Source organism: Mobula hypostoma, chromosome 13 (assembly GCF_963921235.1).
Source record: "Mobula hypostoma chromosome 13, sMobHyp1.1, whole genome shotgun sequence".
Lineage (NCBI taxonomy): Eukaryota > Metazoa > Chordata > Chondrichthyes > Myliobatiformes > Myliobatidae > Mobula > Mobula hypostoma.
In genome coordinates this window covers 93,751,377-93,772,852 of record NC_086109.1, presented here as the reverse complement: position 1 = coordinate 93,772,852, position 21,476 = coordinate 93,751,377, and the positions used below count along the sequence as shown (strand labels likewise).

General features: G+C 46.4%; 1 protein-coding gene across 2 annotated transcripts in view; it reads right to left on the bottom strand.

Moving 5' to 3' along the window:
* Positions 1 to 21,476, bottom strand: part of LOC134355789 (A disintegrin and metalloproteinase with thrombospondin motifs 7) — a 203,747-nt gene that overhangs the window by 156,069 nt on the left and 26,202 nt on the right. For both annotated transcript variants that reach the window (XR_010020204.1, XM_063066203.1), the window contains exon 3: positions 18,854 to 19,061. Coding sequence is in view for 1 of the 2 variants with exons in the window: in XM_063066203.1 (XP_062922273.1) it covers positions 18,854 to 19,061 (208 nt within the window). In the remaining variant the exon portion in view is untranslated. The remainder of the gene's footprint in view (positions 1 to 18,853; positions 19,062 to 21,476) is intronic.

Genomic DNA, 21,476 nt, shown 5'->3' with positions numbered 1-21,476 from the left:
GGGGGCAGGGACAGCTTGTTGAGCCGTTCTGTGCTGTATCTCTAAATAAAATAAAAATTGAAGAGAAGATGGCGAGGTGACGCAGCACGCAGCAGCAACCCCGGAATGAATATCAGTTATCTGTCAAGTAGGATGCCCTGCCCAATCCTGATCTGATGGAGACAGACATGAGAAGCACGGAGGAACATCTGGTGAAACTTCTGAAATGCCTGTTTCGCTACCGCTGCTACTGTGCGATCCAGAATCTCTGGAGGGGAAGGCCCTGAATCCTCAGCTTTGCTTGTTGCTCGGCAGCTGGGGCCAGGGTCAAAGCGCTCGGCAGAGATGGTGCTCAGTGTCGGCGGGCTGGTTGGAGGCTTGAAGTTTTCGGACAGACTCAGAGTTGGACTGTGGTCGGGTGCTTCCAGGGTGCTGCATCGGCAAGTTTGCGGCACTGGAGGTTCATGGCAGGGAGAGTTTTCTTCCTTCTACTGTCTGCATGAGATGATGGGACTATCAGGACTTTGAGACTTTTTTTTTACCGTGCCCACGGTCTGTTCTTTATCAAATTACGGTATTGCTTTGCACTGTTGTAACTATATGTTATAATTATGTGGTTTTTGTCAGTTTTAGTCTTGGTCTGTCTTGTGTTTCTGTGATATTATACTGAAGGAACATTGTATCATTTCTTAATGCATGCATTACTAAATGACAATAAACAAGGACTGAGTGTCCTCATAATCAAAAAAAAATACAATGAAACATCAAAACATCCAGTGAAATGACCAACACAGACCAATGGTGTGCTGGGGGTAGCCCACAACTGTCACCAACATAGCATGCCCACAACTTACCAACCCTAACCAGTGCACCTTTGGAGTGTGGGAGGAAACCGGAGCCCCCGGAGGAAACCCACAAGGGTATTTATTTATTTATTTAGTGGGATACAGTCCTCAAGGGCCTTTGAGCCACGCTGCCCAGCAATCCCCAATTCAATCCAAGCCTAACTACGGGACAATTTAGAATGAACAATTACCTTACTAAATGGCAAGAATCAAACCCAGGCTGCTGGCGCAATAAACTGTTATATTAATCGCTACGCTACCCTGCCGCCCCCATCCAGTGTAGGAAGAACTGTAACCCACAGCTCCAGAGGTCAACTACTGGGTGATGAGGTGAGGTGGGACACCTGAGTTCCAACCAGTACAGTCTTTGGGCAGAGAACACTGATAACATTGCATGAATCCAACTGGTGGCTGCCAAATGAGGCACCGACGATGCACACAAATACCCCAGCAAGAAACTCAAAAAATTCTGCAGGTGCTGGAAATCCAAAGCAACACACACTGACTGCTGGAGGAACTCAGCAGCCCTGGAGGGGAATAAACTGTCGATGTTTTGGGTCGCGTCCTGATGAAGGTCCTTGGCCAGAAACGTCAACTGTTTATTCTCCTCTGTTGATGGTGCCTGACCTCCTGAGTTGCCCCAGTATTTTGTGTGAGAGCCCCAGCACGTACCGGCTCCTTCAACTGACTGAACAACACTGGGAACAAAGAGGAGTCTGTATTTCTCTGCAGGGAGTCCCTGGTTTACCCAGGCCGATTCGTGGACACCCACACATACAAATAAACTCCCGTAATATTATAAAATTCAAAAGTTCAACATATTTACATTGGTCCGTTTCTATGAACAGCAGAACTCATTTCCCCTCTCACTCCACACTGAGTAATTGCGTTTTTTATCATCTGGTGTACATTTGATACCGGTCACTCACAGATACACACCCACACTCTCTCTATCTTCCCCTCTCTCTCCTCCCTTCTTTCCCCCTTTCTCTCTCCCCTCCCCACCATCCATTCCTCCTTCTCTCTCCCTCTCTTTCTGTTTCTCACTCTCACACACGCTCCCACTCTGTGAAGGTATCATGTGAAATTCTGCCCACCACACTACAGGAGGGATGTGATTAAGCTTGGAGAGGGTTTGAAAGAGACTCACAGGGACAAAGCCTGGATCGGAGGACTTGAGCTATCGGGAGAGATTTCATTTTATTTATTTAATGATCCAGAGCGGAACAGGAACTGCCTGGTCATTCGAACTGACTTGCCAGCAACCCACTGAGTTAACCCTATCCTAATCACAGGAAAATTTACAATGGCCAATTAATAAACTAATCCGTACGCTTTCGGACCGTGGAAGGAAACTAGAGCACCCGGAGGAAACCCAAATGTTCCAACAAGGAGGACGTACAAACACCCGGCATAGGATGCGGGAGTGAACTCGGAACTGACGGCCCGAGCTGTCAGTGTTACGCGAAACCCTACGACAGTTTGGGCCTGTTTTCCGCAGCAGGCTAAGCAGTGCAACCATGAGAGATGCAGATAACCAGAGGTGGTCTTCCTAGGGTAGGAGTAGCTACAATTAGAGGGTGACAGTTTAAGGTGGGAGGGACACACAGAGTGCCGGAGGAACTCAAGCCAGGCAGCGTCTATGGAAAAGAGTACAGTCGACGTTTCAGACCAAAACCCTTCGGTGAGAGGGAGTAGATTTAAGAGATGATGCAAAAAGTTGGGTGGCGGGGTGTAATTACTAAAGGAGGTGTAAAGCAGTTCTTCCCTCCACTAGCCTGAGGACCACCCTTGGGCAAGGTGTAGCACCTGCTTAGCCCCACAATCAGGGTCACGTGAAGCCATGGGATCAGGTGGTGGATGGTCGTATGAGCTACTGGTGCATATCACAAGTCCTGGTTATGTGACCACTGATGCCAGGCAGACCACCTCTGAAGAGTATTGATAATAACTGGGGTCACCTGTCTTGTTAAGACACTGCCCAGAAGAAGGTAATGGTAAACCACTTGTGTAGAAAAATTTGCTGAAAACAATCATGGCCAAGACCACAATCGCCCATGGCACACAACACAGCTCATAACAAACAGATGAATGCAAAAGTTAGTCGGTATCTGAAATGAGCTGCTGGAGGAGGGTCATTCAGCAACACTTTTGAGGCATCCAGACAGGTAAGTATGAGTTTTATTTGCCATATGTACATTGATTCATCAAAACATACAGTGAAATGTGTCATTTGTATCAATGACCAACAGTCTGAGGATGTGCAAGTGTCACCAACATAACATGCCCACAACTTACTAAACCTCGCCAGTACGTCTTCGAAACGTGGGAGGGAACCGGAGCACCCGCAGGAAACCCACGCAGTCACGGGGAGAACGTACAAACTCCTTACAGGCAATGATGGGATTTGAACCTGGGTCACTGTCGCTGTTATAGCGGTGAGCTACTGACCCGCCCGTTCAATTTATTATACCTCTCAACCCCATTCTCCTGCCTTCTCCTCATAACCTCTGGCACCCTGATTAATCAGGAATCTCTCAATCTCTGCTTTAATTACACCTAATGACTCGGACTCCACAGCCGTCTGTGGCAATGAATTCCACAGATTCACCAGCCTCTGGTTAAAGTTTCAGACTGTTGACTTTACACGATCAACACCATGTTGTCCACATAGTACTCAAAGTCCAAAGTGAATTTATTATCAGAGTACATATGTACCACCCTGAGATTCATTTTCTTGCAGGCATTCACATTAGAAATAAGAAATAGAACAGAATAAATGAAAACAAACAAAGACAGACAACCAGTGTGCACGAGAAGACAAGCTATGCAAACAGTAATTAAATAACACTGAGAACATGAGTTGTAGAGTCCTTGAAAGTGAGTCTGTAGGTTGCAGAATCAGTTCAGTGTTGAGGTGAGTGAAGTTACCTACGCAACACACATCAAAGTTGCTGGTGAACGCAGCAAGCCAGGCAGCATCTCTAAGAAGAGGTACAGTCGACGTTTCGGGCTGAGACCCTTCGCCAGGACTAACTGAAAGAAGAGCTACTAGGAGATTTATCTACGCTGTTATTTATGCTGGTTCAGGAGCCTGATGGTTGAGGAGTAATAGCCATTCTTGAACCTGGTAGTGTGGGACCCAAGGCTCCTGTTCCTCGTGCTCGATGGTAGCACCCAGACGACAGCATGGCCTGGATGGTGGGGGCCATCATGATGGCTAGTACAGTAACAAGTCAGAAGAGGCTCTCGGTTATGTTCCAAGGCTGTGAAGGTATCTGGAAAAACACTTTCACTTTCGTGACATTTCAAGACATTGAATCTCAGGGTTGTATATGACGACAATCATGTACTTTGATAATAAATTTACTTTGAACTTTGACATTGTCTAACCAACTAATAAATGCAAGGCACATAGTTGACATCATGTCTAAAACATGCTCCAAAGGCAGAAAGTTTTGGCGAGGCCACAGTGGTTTTTGTCTTCAAGTGTTCCAGTCACATGGACACAATGATAAACATTACAAGAGCATTTATTCTGTAACACGATTGAGGAGACTGCCCAGAGGCTTGCCAGAGGAACATCTCAGATGGAAACATTGACCGCTATACATGCTGGTATTTACGTATTTGTGCACATTTTATTCCATATCAGCACACTTAAATTCTAACTTTATTTTTTTATATAACTCTTGATTCCTTATACACTTTGTGGCCACTTTATTAGGTACACCTATACACCTGTCCGTTAATGGAAGTATCTAATCCAGGGTTCCAACCTAGGGTACACGAACCCCTTGCTTAATAGTATTGGACCATGGCATAGAAAAGGCTGGGAACTCCTGATCTAATCAGGTAATCACGTGGCAGCAGCTCAATGCATAAAAGCATGCAGACATGGTCAAGAGGTTCAGTTGTTGTTCAGACCAAACATCAGAATGGGGGAGAAATGTGATCAAAGTGACTTTGACCATGGAATGTAGATGCCAGGCAGAGTGGTTTGAGTATCTCAGAAAATGCTGATCTCCTGGGATTCCACACACAATAGTCTCTAGAGTTTACAGGGAATGGTGCAAAAATCAAAAACCATCCAGCGAGCAGCAGTTCTATGGGCGAAAATGCCTTGTCAATGTGGACAATGACTAGACTGGTTCAAGCTGACAAGTAAGGCAACCAAGTGTTACAACAGTGGTGTGTGTGCACAAGGGCAGCTCTGAACGCACAAAACGCTGAGCCTTGAAGTTCTAGGCTACAGCAGCAGAAGACCCACAAATGTACGCTGAGTGGCCACTTGACTAGGCACAGGAAGTACCTGATAACGTGGCCAGTGAGCGTGCATATCGATTAAAGATCCCTGCTGTTCCTCTCCCTGGACGCTGCCTGCTGAGTTCCTCCACCATTTTGTGTGTTACTGCCGGCACTGCTGCCGAATTCACTCAACAATATCACCCTTTCTCAGTGGCCCTTGGGAACAGCACAGCCATTCAGCCTTTCTAGTCTATTCTGCTTCTCACATGAGATGATGACTGGTCTATGTGATCTGCAACAAGGGAGCAGACAGTGGTGGACCTGGCCCAGTCCACCGCGGGTGAATCCCTCCCCACCACTGAGCATCTACACTGGAGCATTGTCACAAGAAAGCAGCACCCACCATCAAAGGCCCCCACCGTCCAGGACATACTCTCTTCTCACTCCTACCATCGGGAGCCTCAGAATCCACACAACCAGGTTCAGGAACAGTTATTACCCTTCAAACATCAGGCTCCTGAACCTACAGAGGTATCTTCACTCATCTGAACTCCAAACTGATTCTACAACCTATAGACTTACTTTCAAGGATTCTACAACTCATGTTCTCAGAATTATTTAATTACTTTAATTATTTGCACATTTTGTCTTCTTTCATACATTGCCTGCTTGTCAGGTTTTATGTATAATTTTTCCTGTAAATGCCTGCAAGAAAATGAATCTCAGGGTAGTATATGGTTTCATATACCGTGCATACTTTGATAATAAATTTAGTTTGAACTTTTGGAACCTTCTTTGACCTACGTTATTCCTGTCAGCTTAATGTCCTTTATCCGACAAATAACATTTCCATTTTTAATATTTATGATTGACTCCTGAGAAACACGGCTCCTGGGGAAAGATGTTCGAGATTGCAGGCACCCGTTGTGTGAGGAAGTCCTCACAGACGGACTCTGTCATCCATTCTCACTGTCACAGGGACTGCAGAAACCTGTTCAGCTCCTCTGTAACCAACGAGTTCCTGATCTGTTTCCAAGGGCAACAATAGTTAGCAGAAGGCTTTACAGTATAGGCAACCTGGGTTCAATTCCCCCTGCTGAGGGATTTGTACATTCCCGTAAGGAGTTTATTCATTCTCCCCGCGTTTACATGGGTTTCCTCTAGGTGATCTGGTTTCCTTCCACAGTTCAAAGACCTACCGGTTGCTAGGTAAATTAGTCTTTGTAAATTGTCCTGTGATTAGACTAGGATTAAACTGGAAGGACCTGTAATAAAGGGTAAATGAATGCTGGCAGGGTTAGGATTGTTTTGTTGACAGGCCTCTGGCAGTTTCCCCTTGATCAGATTACAAAATAAATGCTCTTATAGTGTTTATCGTGTCCACGTGACTGGAACGCTTGAAAGCAAAAACCATGTTCTTGGTCATTAATATCCCTGAGGATCTATCCTGGGAATCAACATCCCTGAGGATCTATCCTGGGGATTAGCATCTCTGAGGATCTATCCTGGGGATCATCCCAGAAGATCTATCCTGGGAATTAGCATCTCTGAGGATCTATGCTGGGGATTAGCTTCTCCGAGGGATCTATCCTGGGGATCAACATCCCCAAGGGTCCATCCTTGGGGACTGGCATCTCCAATGATCTATCCTGGGCATCATCCCAGAGGATCTATCCTGGGGATTAGCATCTCCAAGGATCTATACTGGGGATTAGCTTCTCTGAGGATCTACCTGGGAATCAACATCCCAGAGACTGAATCCTGGGCCCAACACATTGATGCAGTCATGACGAAAGGCCAGACAAGTATGGTGCTTTGATGTGTTCCAGACACGTATGCTGCTTTGTCTGCCAGCCTATCACATTCACATCGTTGTCTGTGAGATCACTTCCTTACTCTACAAAGTCACAGATCCTCTCTCGCTTATTATTCTTTACTTCTCTTTTCCATCCTTCTCTCTTTTATCATCCCTTCCTTCTCCTTTCCATCTCCTTCTCTTCTTACTCTCTTCTCTTTCTTGCCTGCTCTCAGTTCTTGATCTAAATAGGCACCACGGCAACATAGCGGTTAGTGTGACGCTATTCCAGGTCAGGGTGTTCTGGAGTTCAGACCTCAATTCCTTTTGGAATCTGCAAGGATTTACATGTTCTCCCCATTCACCTTGTTTGTTTCCTGTGCCTGCTCCGCTTTTCTCCCATAGTCCAAATATGTACCGGTTGGTAGGTTAATTGGACATTGTAAATTGTCCTGTGTTTAGGCTAAGGTTAAATAGTGGGAGGGTGGGCAGCACATCTTGGAGCGCCAGAAGGGCCCGTTCCGTGCTGTGTCTCTAAATAAATCAGTAGGAGTTTTGGGGAGCTCACACAAAATGCTGGAGGAACTCCGCAGGTCAGGCAGCATCTATAGAGGAGAATAAATGGTTTTGGGCCAAGATCATCCATCAGGACTGGGAAGGAAATGCGGCGGAAGCCAGAATGAGGTGGTGGTGTGGGAGGGGTAAGAGTGAAGTGAGAAGCTGAGAGGTGACAGGTGGGAAAGGTAATGGGCTGAGGAAGGAGGAATCTGATAGGAGAGCAGAGTGGACCAGGGGAGAAAGGGAGGAGGAGGGGCAACAGAGAGAGATGATAGGCAGGTGAGGAGAAGGGAAGGGGTGAGAGAAGTGTCAGAATGGGGAATTGAAAAAGGGGGGGGGGCATCACTCCTTGTAGATGACCTTAGTGGAGAGAACTGTACCTGTGATGGAACTGACTGAGTCCACTGCTCTCCGTAGCCTTTTGCACTGGAGTTGCCATACCAGGCTGTGATGCAGCCAGTCAGAAAGCATCTCCAGGCCTGGATGCCAGTGGCAGAGTGATAAAATTGAAAGGCAGAAAGACTAGAATGGGATCCTGGAGAGTTATAGGGCTGGGGGACAGTGTAGGGGTGGGAAAGGACGACACTAAGGCTCAGGAATGAGGATTTTATTATCAAAGTGTTGCTGGAAAAGGAGCTGTCAGTGACCAATCAGCAGAGAAGAGATGGATGGACAGGATGACAGAACGAGATTTCGAATGAGCTCAATTTTATGGAAGAAGGGTCTTGGCTCAAAATATCGACTGTTTATTCCCCTCCATAGATGCTGCCTGACCTGCTGAGTTCCTCCAGCATTTTGTGTGTGTTGCTCTGGATTTCCAGCATCTGCAGAATCTCGTTCTGGAGGTTAGAATGAGGGAAGGCAGCCAGGAGGGCAGTGGTATAGCCAAGTTTAGAGGCGGCAATGGAATAGTTGAGGGTTCTAGCAGTTAGCGATGAGCATGAGCTCAGTTTCCCCAAGGAGCTGGCGTGTTGTTTCCTCCTGTGAGCTCTAACTGCAACATACGGGATGTCATTGAGGCCAAGTTCACCATTGTTGTGGAGCGTCCCTTTCCTGCAGAGCTCTCAGGAGGAAATCTCCAAAAAGATGCAGATAGGACACAAGGCCGAAATTCCAGCAGCCTGAGACTTCCTGCCTGCTTATTGGGCAATCAAAAATTGTGTCATTGACATGGAATCCCGATTAGTTCCTTAAAAAGTAGAAAAGATTAACTTTAATTGCCACATGTATGTACATTGAAACATACAGTGAAATGCTTCATTTGCGTCAACGACCAGAACAGTGCAAAGATTGTGCTGGGGGCAGCCCGCAATTGTCACCATGCTTCCCATGCCAACCTGCAGTATCACATAGAACACAGAACACAGAATAGTACAGCACAGTACAGGCCCTTCAGCCCACAATGTTGTGCTGACCCTCAAACCCTGCCTCCCATATAAGCCCCCACTTTAAATTCCTCCATATACCTGTCTAGTAGTCTCTTAAACTTCACTAGTGTATCTGCCTCCACCACTGACTCAGGCAGTGCATTCCACACACCAACCACTCTCTGAGTAAAAAACCTTCCTCTAATACCCCCCTTGAACTTCCCACCCCTTACCTTAAAGCCATGTCCTCTTGTAATGAGCAGTGGTGCCCTGGGGAAGAGGCGCTGGCTATCCACTCTATCTATTCCTCTTATTATCTTATACACCTCTATCACATCTCCTCTCATTCTCCTTCTCTCCAAAGAGTAAAGCCCTAGCTCCCTTAATCTCTGATCATAATCCATACTCTCTAAACCAGGCAGCATCCTAGTAAATCTCCTCTGTACCCTTTCCAATGCTTCCACATCCTTCCTATAGTGAGGCGACCAGAACTGGACACAGTACTCCCAAATGTGGCCTAACCAGGGTTTTATAGAGCTGCATCATTACATCGTGACTCTTAAACTCTATCCCTCGACTTATGAAAGCTAACACACCATAAGCTTTCCTAACTACCCTATTTACCTGTGAGGCAACTTTCTGTGGACATGTACCCCCAGATCCCTCTGCTCCTCCACACTACCAAGTATCCTGCCATTTACTTTGTACTCTGCCTTGGAGTTTGTCCTTCCAAAGTGTACCACCTCACACTTCTCCGGGTTGAACTCCATCTGCCAGTTCTCAGCCCACTTCTGCATCCTATCAATGTCTCTCTGCAATCTTCGACAATCCTCTACAATATCTACACCACCACCAACCTTTGTGTCGTCTGCAAATTTGCCAACCCACCCTTCTACCCCAACATCCAGGTCGTTAATAAAAATCCCGAGAAGTAGAGGTCCCAAAACAGATCCTTGTGGGACACCACTTGTCACAATCCTCAAATCTGAATGTACTCCCTCCACCATGACCCTCTGCCTTCTGCAGGCAAGCCAATTCTGAATCCACCTGGCCAAACTTCCCTGGATCCCATGCCTTCTGACTTTCTGAATAAGCCTACCGTGTGGAACCTTGTCAAATGCCTTAATACACGCCCACAGCATACGCCTTTGGAATGTGGGAGGAGACTGGAACACCGAGAGGAAGCCCCCACGGTCACGGGGAGAATGTACAAACTCCTTACAGAAGGTGATGGGATTCTAACCCCAATAACTGGCACTGAGGCGTTACGCTGACCCTTACGCTACTGTGGCACGTGTCGCATGCAGGTTTTGGCACAAAGTGGGCAGCCTGAATTTCTATTGTCCTTTCCGTGATATATATCAGAACAACCACAATGCCTAGCAGCTAATGATGTACCTCTGTATAATGGCCACTGTTCTAGCATTGGGGATGCTGCACAGAGAGATCCCATATTCAGCCGAACTACTTTGCACTGTGAGACTGGATGGAGGGTTAAATATTTAGCCAGAACATGAGAGGAACTGCCCCTGCTCGTTGTCGGGGTAATGATGAGTCTTTCACGCTCACCGCAGTACACAGACGAGCCCTCGCTTTATCACCCATGGTCAGCAAATGCTTTAATTTTGAATGTTGTCTCCTGTTCCACAAATTCTCAGTATTCTGGCTTTTGTTCTGGAGTTGGATTGGAAGAACCGAAGGGTGCGGCAGACCCAACTGCTTCAGTGGGTTAGGAGAGTCACCCACCCTCTACGTTGCCCTGGTGACCCAGAAACTGACGGCTCATCTGCTGGAGACTGCTAGAAGCATTTCCAGAAGAAGACCATGGAGCATAGGCATTTTCCCTGATTGTATTCGCTCATTATCTATAACAGGGGTTCCCAATCTGGGATGAACAGACCCCATACTTAATGGTATTGGTCCATGGCATAGAAAGGGTTGGGAATCCCTGATCTATAAGAATAACAAAGCTGGAGTATTAATAGTGTTTGAAAATCAATAAACATTCAGCTAAATTGAGAAAGACCTGCTTGCTTTCCAGTTTAGCTCGGGAGTTGCCACAGTGATAGATATACTTGGAAAAACCAGTGAGGAGTATGGGAGTAACACACACAAAATGCTAAAGGAACTCAGCAGGTCAGGCAGCATCCGTAGGGGGAAATACACAGTCAGCGTTTTGGGCTGAGAGCCTTCATCAGGTCTGGAAAGGAAGGGTGAAGAATCCAAAATAAGGTGGTGGAGGGGTGGAGAAAGCTGGCAGGTGAGAGGTGTTACCAGGTGAGGGGGGAAGAGGGGATGGGAGGTGAAATGAGAAGCTGGCAGGCGATAGATGGGAAAGGTAAAGGGTTGAAGAAGAAAGAATCTGTTAGGCAAAGAAAGGGGCTTGTTTTGCTGCTGTTGTTTTGTTGCCTGCTGTATTCTGTGTTGTTCTGCTGAATATTGTGGACATGCTATGTTGTTGCCAGAATGTGAGGCAACGCTTGTGGGCTGCCCCCAGCACATCCTCAGGTTGTGTTGGTCATTAACACAAATGACACGTTTCACTGTATGTTTCAATGTACTTGTAATGAATAAGTCCGAATCAGAAACAGACTCCCCTGCCCTGCCAAAGTGACTCGAGTATCCATCCATTCTAGGCCTCTCATAACTTTATAGACCTCTGCGGTCACCCCTCATCCTCCTGTGTCCAAGCCTATCCTACCTCTCCTGTAAAGTACTGCTCTCCATTTCATGCAACATCCTGGTGAGTCTCTTCTGCACTCTCTCTATTACCACATGTTCCTCCCGAGTGTGGTGACTGAAAGGCAGATCCTTTTACTCTGAACCCTCAACTCAATTCTACTTGGCAGCAGGAGGGTTAACAAGTAAGATCATGTCTAGGGATCTATTCTGGGCGTAGTCCTGCCTGTGGAAAATTGGGAACAGCTGCCTCTTGGCTGAGTTGGGTCTTGCATCTTCTGGAGACTTATTACTCAGCATAAACATCAGAAAGCAAACTGTAAATCAAACAAATTGCTCTTCTCAGTAACTTTTTTTAAAAAATCATATAATAGGATTTATACTCTACAAATGAACCAATTTTCCCCACATCCTTATAAAACTGAAGCTATTTAAAACAATGCCTCCACTTTCTGAAGTCATCAAGTATTGGGACCTTGAAAAGAAAATGCTATTTATTTCTAAAATTACTGAATGAAAGAAAACATAGAACATAGAACAGTAGAGGCACTTTGGCCCTCAACGTTGTGCCGACCATTTAACCAACTTGAAGATCAATCTATCCCTTCCCTCTCATCTAGCCCTCCATTTTTCTATCATCCATGTGCCTATCTAAGAGTGCCCTAAATGTCCCGAATGTTTCTGCCTCTCCCACCACCTCTGACAGGGTGTCCGAAGGACCCACCACGTTCTGTGCAAAAAACCCACCCCTGCCATCCCCCCTGTACTTTCCTCCAATCACCTTAAAATTATACCCCCCTCCTATTAGCCATTTCCACACTGGATGCCCACTCTAATGGAGAAGTACAAGGGGATAAGAAGCATAGATTGAGTGCAGACTTTACACAGGGTAGAAATGGCTAATAAGAGGGAGCATAATTGTAAGGAGATTAGAGGGAAGTACAGGGGGGTGGAGGTAGGTTTATTCTTGATTACGCACTCTCTGCGTAAAAGGAGGCAAATACATTGATGTTGTGATGATGTGCCAATCTTTTAACCAACTCTAAGATCAACCTAACCCTTCTCCTCACATAGGCTCCATTTTCCTATCATCCCTGTGTCAATCTAAAGCCCAATTTATACTTCTGCGTCAAATGTACGCCGTAGGTACCGCGTACCCTACGCCGAAGGGTGACAGACACCTCCCCAAAAATGTAACTCACGCGTCGCGGCGACGCAGACCACAACAACTGTGATTGGTCCGCTTGGTAGCATCACATTTCCTCCTACGCATTTCCGGTTGCTTTTCTCTGCCATGCCTGTACACTGATGCGAAATAAATGGTTGGAGACGATGAACCGAATCGTCAAATCCACCAGCCGACATCCAAAACTGTTTGAAATGCATTTCCTCATCCATGTCTCTCACAAAGAAACTCAACACAGTGACACAGAAACCCCACCACCAACTAGCGTTTTGGCGGTGAATTGCAGAGTGACACAGACACAACTACGCATGCTCGCTACGGCGTAGGGCTATGCAAAAGTATAAATCAAGCCTACGGTGTAGCCTGTACGCACAAGTATAAATCAGCCTTAAGAGTCCCTTAAATGTTCCTAATGCGTCTACCTCTACCACCACCCCTGCAGGGTGTTCCACACACCCACCACTCTCTGTGTAAAAAAACCCTCCACATAGTTTTAACCAGGGGTGTCACACTGACAGCTTTCGAATCTTCCAGTGCTTCTCCAGAGTCCAGGCAAGGTCCAGCACGTGATAGGTGGATCCAGGTGAGAAGGTGAGAGACGGATGGAGGAGGGGAAGGTGGAAGTCGTGACGGAGGCTGGGAGGTGACAGGTGGACGTGACTTAGGGCTGTAGATGGTGAGGTATAGGAAAGGAAAGTGGAGAATAGACTGAAATGAGGGAGGTGGGGAGGGCAGATAGGAATAGTGGTGCAGGGTGGAACCAGTGGGAGGAGCAGGTGGAAATGGCTGACTGGAGTTTCTAGCGATCATGTGATGACCACTGCAGGAAGTAGTTTAATGAAAGGGTTAATGTACGTGGAGCGTTTGATGGCTCTGGGCCTGTACATGATGGATTTTAAAAGAATGAGGGGAAACCTCATTGAAACCTAGCGAATATTTAAAGTCCCAATAGAGTAGACATGGAAGAATGTTTTTAATAGAGGGAGAATCTAGCCTCAGACTAGAAAGACATCCCTGTGGAATGGAGATAAGTAGGAATTTCTTTAGTCAGAGGTTGGTGAATCTATGGAATTTATTGCTATGGATAGCTGTGAAGGCCAGGTTATTGGCTGTATTTAAATTGGAGGTTGATAGGTTCTTGATTAATCAGGGCGTCAGAGGTAACAGGGAGCAAACAGGAGAATGGCTTTGAGAGGGAAAATATATCAGCTATGATTGAATGGTGGAGAAAACTGGATGGGCCGAATGGCCTGTTTCTGCCTGTATGTCTTATGGAGTTGGTGCTGCTGACTCCGACTGAACAACATACTGAACAATCTGACTCCAAGAGAGAAGAGTGGGGCAAACACCATCGAACTACGGACAATAGTGTGAGATCCTGCAGTCAGGACTGTAGATTCTTTGCCAGCATGAATTAAGGTGGGCACAAGATTTCTTCTCATGTGTTCCTACTGCAACATCAGTGTGGCTTGCCTGGGTGTAACTCCCTCTCCTTACTCAGAAGATTATGGATTGAAACCCAGCTGCTCGGGAGGCTCCAGTGCACAGGATTGTATGAAGCTGCAGACAGCTGTAGACTCAGTCAGCTCCATCTTGGGCACAATGGCTCCTACCATCGAGAACATCTTCAAAAGGCGATGCCACAAGGAGTCATCCATCATAAAGGAGCCTCACCGCCCAGGACATGCCCTCTTCTCATTAGTTGTTGTTTGTCCATCGTCGCTGTCGATGAAGACCTTGACACCATTGATGGTGTCGAGACTAGCGCATTATTTGGATTTAAGTGAGGGAGAGCTGCGCAGCGTCAGCCTCACTCTCTCTTCCCAATTCCCATCTGGATCCAGTGGCAAGACAGAGTCGAGACGGCTGGAGATGGGACTAGGCGCAGTAGATGACCAGGACATCTAGTCTTGTCGTGCTCTACACGTTCCACGACGCTTGCAGAGACCGCCTTCTTGACCGTTGGACCTTCCATCGGTCTCGTTCGCTCAATCCGCCAGAGTCTGTCTTCACATGCTGGGATAGACAACTCCCTATCTCACCGAGGGTTTGAGACCCGTCGGCTACCCTCACCTGGTTTAGCCGGCTTGTCGAAGCCGTTGCCCGGGATGTGGCCGCTGTCGCATGCAAACAGCTACGGGGAGCCACAGGTGAGAGCTGAGTGCCAGGTGGGGACCAAAGGTGGACTAACCACCTTGAAAAGGACGCAACATGTTCCCCCACCAGAGATGCTACCCCTCCCTGACACCCCATACACCCTTCTCATTACTACCATCAGGGAGGAGGTACAGGAGCCTGAAGACATGTACTCAACAATTCAGAAACAGCTTCTTCCCCTCCGCCATCAGTTTTCAAAATGGCCCATGAACTCTACCTCACCATTTCTCTCTCTTTTTCTATACTATTTATTTATTCTTTGCATATATTCTTATTGCAACTGAAAGTAACTTTTATGCTTTGTGCTGTAGTGCTGCTGCAAAACAACACACTGCATTTTAGGACGTAGGTCAGTGATTCTGATCCTGACTCAGACACAGCACGGAATAGGGCCTTCCAGCCCTTTGCGCCAACAACCCCGATTTGACCCTAACCTAATCACAAGAAAATTTACAATAACCTATTGACCTACCCAGTACATCTTTGGACTGTGGGAGGAAACCAGAGCACCCAGAGAAAACCCTAGCATTCCACAGGGGGGACATACAGATTCCTTACAGAAAACACTAGAACTGAACTCCAAACTCCGACGTCCCAAGCTCTAACAGCATCGCATTAACTGCTATGCTACTGTGGAGACACTTGACCAATGACACGTACTGGGACAAGGCAGGTTGATGTAGGTAACAGACATGATCTTGCTGAAAGACAGAACAAAATCCATCTTTTCCTGTGTACGAACCAAACCGCAGTGAGACAGGTATGTTCGAGGAAACTGTACACCTGTTTTTACAGCAACTAATATTTTCATCAGGATGAAATGAGACACTATTCCCATTCACCAACCTTAGCTCAATCTTGCTAAGTATGTTAATTTCAGAGTAAACGTTACCTGGATCTCAAATGAAAGAATGCAATGAATTAAATTAAGGGGTTGAGTTCTGACATGCAAGGACAAGGGGAAAGAACGCACTGCAGAGACAGAACGGAGGTCCAGTTTTCACATTCCTAGGTGCGGGAGTTGCAAACATGTAAATAGAGAGGGTCGGAGGATTGGGGCCAACGGTCCTATGGTGGCAGAGCTTAAGACCAGAGGACACAGCCTCAGAATAGAGGGGCATCCTTTTAGAACAGAGATGAGGAGGAATTTCTTTAGCCCAAGAGTGGTGAATCTTTGGAATTCTTTGCCACAGGCAGCTGTAGAGACCAAGTCTTTATGTATATTTAAGGCAGAGGTTGACAGATTCTCGAATGGTCTCGAAGGGATACGGGGAGAAGGCAGGAGATTGGGGCTGAGAGGAAATATGGATCAGTCATAACGAAATGGCGGAGCAGACTCGATGGGCCAAATGGCCTAATTCTGTTCCTGTATCTTATGGTTTACCACCAAAATGTCGTTTGGAATGGAGGGTATGTGCTATAAGGAGAGACTGGACAAACGTGGACTGCTTTTTCAGCATCAGTGAAGATCGAAGATTACAAGAGGCATAGATTATGAGATAGACAATGAACCCATGAACACTACCTCACTTTTCTGTGCTCTCTTCACACAACTTACTTAATTTTTAATACATTTCTTATTGCAATTTATAGTAATTCTGTGCACTGCAGTCGCAAAGCAACAAACTTCACAGCAAAATTCAACTTTCTCAACAATGAGACTCCAAGAGAGAACAGTGGGCCCAACACCATCAAACTACATACAACAGTGTGAGATCCTGCAGTCAGGACTGTAGATTCTTTGCAAAGATGAATTTATCAACATAAATCTGTGATAATAAACCTGATTCTGATTTTGTGATAGAATTATATGTGTTGTGTTGTGCACCTTGGTCCAGAGGAACGTTGTTTCGTCTGGCAGTATACATGTGTACAGTTGAACGACAATAAACTGTAATTGAACTTGACAATAGCAGCCTGTATTGTTTTCCCACGGTTGGAATGCTTAAATCTAGAGGGTAAGCATTTAAGGTGAGCTGGGATGGGGGGGCGTGGTGGTTTGCAATTTCCAAAGGAGATGTGCAGGATAATTTTATTTTTACACTGAGTGGTGAGTGCTTGGAATGCCCTGCTTGGGGTGGTGGAGGAGGTAGATATGGTGGAGGTGTTCAAGAGGCTCTTAAATAGCACGTGAACATAACAACTAGAAGCAAGGGAAGGCCATTTGGCCCATCGAGCCTGTTCCATCATTCATGCCTGATCTGGCCTTTTCCTCATAACCCTTAATTCTCCTGCTATGCAAAAACCTAACTAACTATGTTTTAAAATATTTTTAATGAGGTAGTTTTGACTGCTTCCTGGGCAGAGAACATGCAGAAACTGGAAGGATATGAACAATGTATAGGCAAAAAGGTCTGTTTCTGTACGGTGCTATGTTCTATGTTGAAGACCAGAGAGGGCGAGAGGAAGTTACAAGGAGCTTTGACCAGAAAGCCAGAATTTGGCAGCTTTTAGTAAAGCAAGGAAGTGTCTTCATGTTGGAAGGTCAGTGACCAGATGGGAGAGGAAATGAAGATGATCCGGCAGTGAATTGTTGGTCTGGGACATCCTGGCTGGTGGGACATTGGAATTAGATCAAGAGGGAAACGGATAAATCTGGAGGACCCAATCATATACACGAGAAAGTGTGTAGATGCTGGAAATCCAGAGCAACACACACAAAATGCTGGAGGAACTCAGCAGGACTAGAAGGGCCGAGATTGCCTGTTTCCATGCTGTAATTGTTATATGGTTATATATGGTCAGGCAGCATCTATGGAAATGAATAAACAGTCGGCACTTCTTTAGGACTGAGAAGGGGGAAGATACCAGAATTTAAAGGGTGGGGAGGGGGAGGAGGAGAAGAGGCTAGCTGAAAGGTGTTAGGTGAAGTCAGGTGGTGGGAAAGGTCAAGGGCAGGAGAAGAAAACTTCTGATAAGACAGGAGAGTGGACAATAGGAGAAGGGTATGGAGGAGGGGACTCGGGGCAGTAATAGAATCTGCAGCACACTCAGTGGCCACTTTATTAGGTACACCTGTACACCTGCTCGTTAATGCAAATATCTAATCAGTCAATCATGTGGCAGCAACTCAATCCATAAATGGATGAAGACTCAGTCAAGAGGTTCAGTTGTTGTTCAGACCAAGCAGCAGAACGGGGAAGAAATGTGATCTAAGTAGCTTTGACTGTGGAATGCTAGTTGGTGCCAGATGAGGAGGCTTGAGTATCTCAGAAACTGCCGATCTCCTCAGATTTTTATGCACAACAGTATTGAGTACAGGAGTTGGGATATTATGCTGAAGTTGTATGAGACATTGGTGGAGAAAATTTGGAGTTTTGTGTGCAATTCTGGTCTCCTGTCTACAGGAAAGATATTAATAAGATTGAAAGAACACAGAGAAAATCTACAAGGATGTTGCTAGGTCTTGAAGACCTGAGTTACAGGGAAAGACTGAATAGGTTAGGACTGTATTCTACAGAACGTAGAAGATTGAGAGGAGATTTAATAGATATACACAACTAGTAGGGGTACAGATAAGGTAAACAGAAGCAAGCTTTTTCCACTGAGGTTGAGTGAGACTAGAACTAGAGGTCATACGTTAAGAGTGAAAGGTGAAATATTTAAGGGGTAGGCAAAGGGGAAATTCTTCACTCAGAGAATGGTGTGAATCTGGAACGAGCAGCCAGCAGAGGTGGTAGCTGTGGGTCCAATTTCAGCATTCAAGAGACTTTTGGTAGGTACATGGATGGGAGGGCTGTGATGAAGGTGTGGGTCAATGGGTCTGGGCAGAATAGGATTTTGGTTGGCATGGATTAGATTTGCCAAAGGGCTTGTTTCTGTGCTGTAGAGATCTGTGACTCGATGTCTGTACTGGTGAGCTCTCAGTGCATTCAGGAGGTCAACACGGACATCTGTCCAGAAGCATCCTGTGAGAAAATGCCAGAATAACCATTCCTGAGCCCAAGGGAATCACGCGTTTGACTCTCAGCTGCGGCCTTGGGAATGTAAATAGGGCAAACAGGAGCAGCCAACAGCCACATGTCCAACATTTCCTTACCCGATACACCACACACTCGGCTCTCGCTGGGGCTTGGCTTCTCCATCCCTCCCATTCGCCCCTCCAGCCGCTGGGGGTCGGGCAGTCCCTCCACTTCCACTGCATGCCGTTTGTAAATGACGTGGGGCTGTGACGCAGCTTTCTTCCAGTGCTCTCCCTCCACTGGTTCAATGAGGTAATCCTGTTCCAACAGTCTGAACACACCTTTCTAAAGAGGCAATGGAGGAGATGTTTCAATCAGTTCCATCAGATTCAGACATTTATCACGTCAAATATACAGTGAGGTGCGTCATTTACGTTAACAATTCCAGCGATAACAATTAACCTAAAAAAAGGGCCAAATTCAAGAGGTGGGACACCTACTGCAGAAAGCTAAGAAACTTCCAGAAAACAAGAGCTATCTGCAGATGCTGAAAATCCAAGCAACACACAAAAATGCTTCAGCAGGCCAGGCAGCATCTATGGAAAAGTGTACAGCTGGTGATTCAGGCCGAGACCCTTCGGCAAGACTGAAGAAAAAAAGATGAGGAGTAGATCTAAAAGGTGGGGCAGGGGAGAAAAAAAACACAAGGTGATTGGGAGGGGGAGGGGTGAAGTAAAGAGCTGGGAAGTTGATTTCTGGAAGAGATACAGGGCTGGAGAAGGGGGAGTCTTGATAGGAGAGGACAGAAGGCCATGGAAGAAAGAATAGTGGGGAGAAGCACCAGAGGGAGGCAATGGGCAGGCAAGGAGATAAGATGAGAGAGGGAAACAGGAATGGGGAATCATGAAGGAGAGGGGAGGAGGGGCCATTACCAGAAGTTCAAGAAATCAATGTTCATGCCATCAGGTTGGAGGCTACCCAGATGGAATAGAAGGTGTTGTTCCTCCAACCTGAGTGTGGCCTCATCATGACAGTGGAGGAGGCCATGGATAGACATATGGGAATGGGAATGGGAGGTGGAATCAAAATGGGTGACCACTGGGAGATCCCTGGCGGATGGAGTGTAGGTGCTTGGTGAAGCGGTCTCCCAATCTACGTCGGGTCTCCAATATACAGGAGGCTATACCAGGAGCACCGGACACAGTATATGACCCCAATAGACTCATAGGAGAAGCGTCGCCTCACCTGGAAGTGCAGTTTGGGGCCCTGAATGATAGTGAGGGAGGAGGTGTAGGGGCAGGTGTAGCACTTGCTCTGCTTGCAAGGATTAGTGCCAGGAGGGAGATCAGTGGGACAGGGTGAATGGGCAAGGGAGTCATGTAGGGAGCAATCCCTGTGGAAAGCAGAAATTGAGGGGTAGGAGAAGATGTGCTTGGTGGTGGGATCCCATTGGAGATGATGGAAGGTGCAGAGAATTATGTGATGGAGCAGAGGCCGGTGGGGTGGGAGGTGAAGACAAGAGAAACCCTATCCCTGGTAGAGTGGCGGGAGGATGGGGCGAGAGCAAAAGTGAGTAAAATGGAAGAGATGCTGTTATCCCCACCAGTATCGTCCCCCAATCAACCTGGGCAAGCTCCTCTCTCATGCCTCTTGCAGTATGAATTCAATCTGATTATGATCACTGCCTCCTAAGGATTTACATTAATCTCCCTAATAAAATCTGGGTTATTACACAACACCCAATCTAAGACAGCCTTTCCCTGAGTAGGCTCAAGCACAAGCTGCCCTAAAAAGCCTCTCTTGCGATCCAACACCAACCTGATTTTCCCAATCCCCTTTTATATTGAAGTCCCTCATTATAAATGCGACATTATCCATATTACATGCCTTTTCCAGCTCCCTTTGCAATCTCAACCCCACATCTTGGCTACTGTTTGGAGGCCTATATTTGATTCCCATAATGTTTTTTTAATCCTTGTAGTTTCTTTACTCCACCCACAAAGATTCAACATTCTCCGACCCTATGTCATCTCTTTCTAAAGATCTAATTCCAACTCTTACCAACAGAGCCACACCACTATGCCTTCCTCCTTGTCCTTTCAATACAAAGTATATCCTTTCATGTTAAGCTCCCAACTGTGGCCTTTCAGCCATGACTCAGTGATGCCCACAATGTCATACTGACCAATCTCTAAATTGCACCACGAGTTTGTCCACCCTTATTCCGAACGCTACATGCACTTAAATACAGCACCTTCAGCCCTGCATTCTTCGCCCTTTTGAGTTTTTGCCTCTGTGGTACAATTCAATTCTTTGCTCTGTCTGCTTTTATACCCAGTCATTGGCTTGTCCCTCCTTAACATTCATGTTACACCCATCGTCTACTTGTAAACCTGCTGGCTCATCCTCAGCTCGATCGCACTGGTTCCCACTCCCCTCCATAATAGTTAAACAACCTTGAGATTCATCTCCTTCCAGGCAGCCACGAAACAAAGAAACCCGAAAGAACCCACTACAGAAAGAAAACTGTCGAACACCCAAAGTGCAGAGAAAAAGAGAACACCTCATGCAAACAACAACCGCAAGCAAACAGCGTTCTGGACTGAAGTAATTGTACTACAATTGCTGGAAAATTCACTGAACAGTGACATGTGTATACGTGATTATATAAAAATACAAGCAAGCACATACTAAAAATGCAATTAAGAAACTCTTAGACACATGACTGGGCCGGCTGGTGGCGCAACGACACCGGCACCG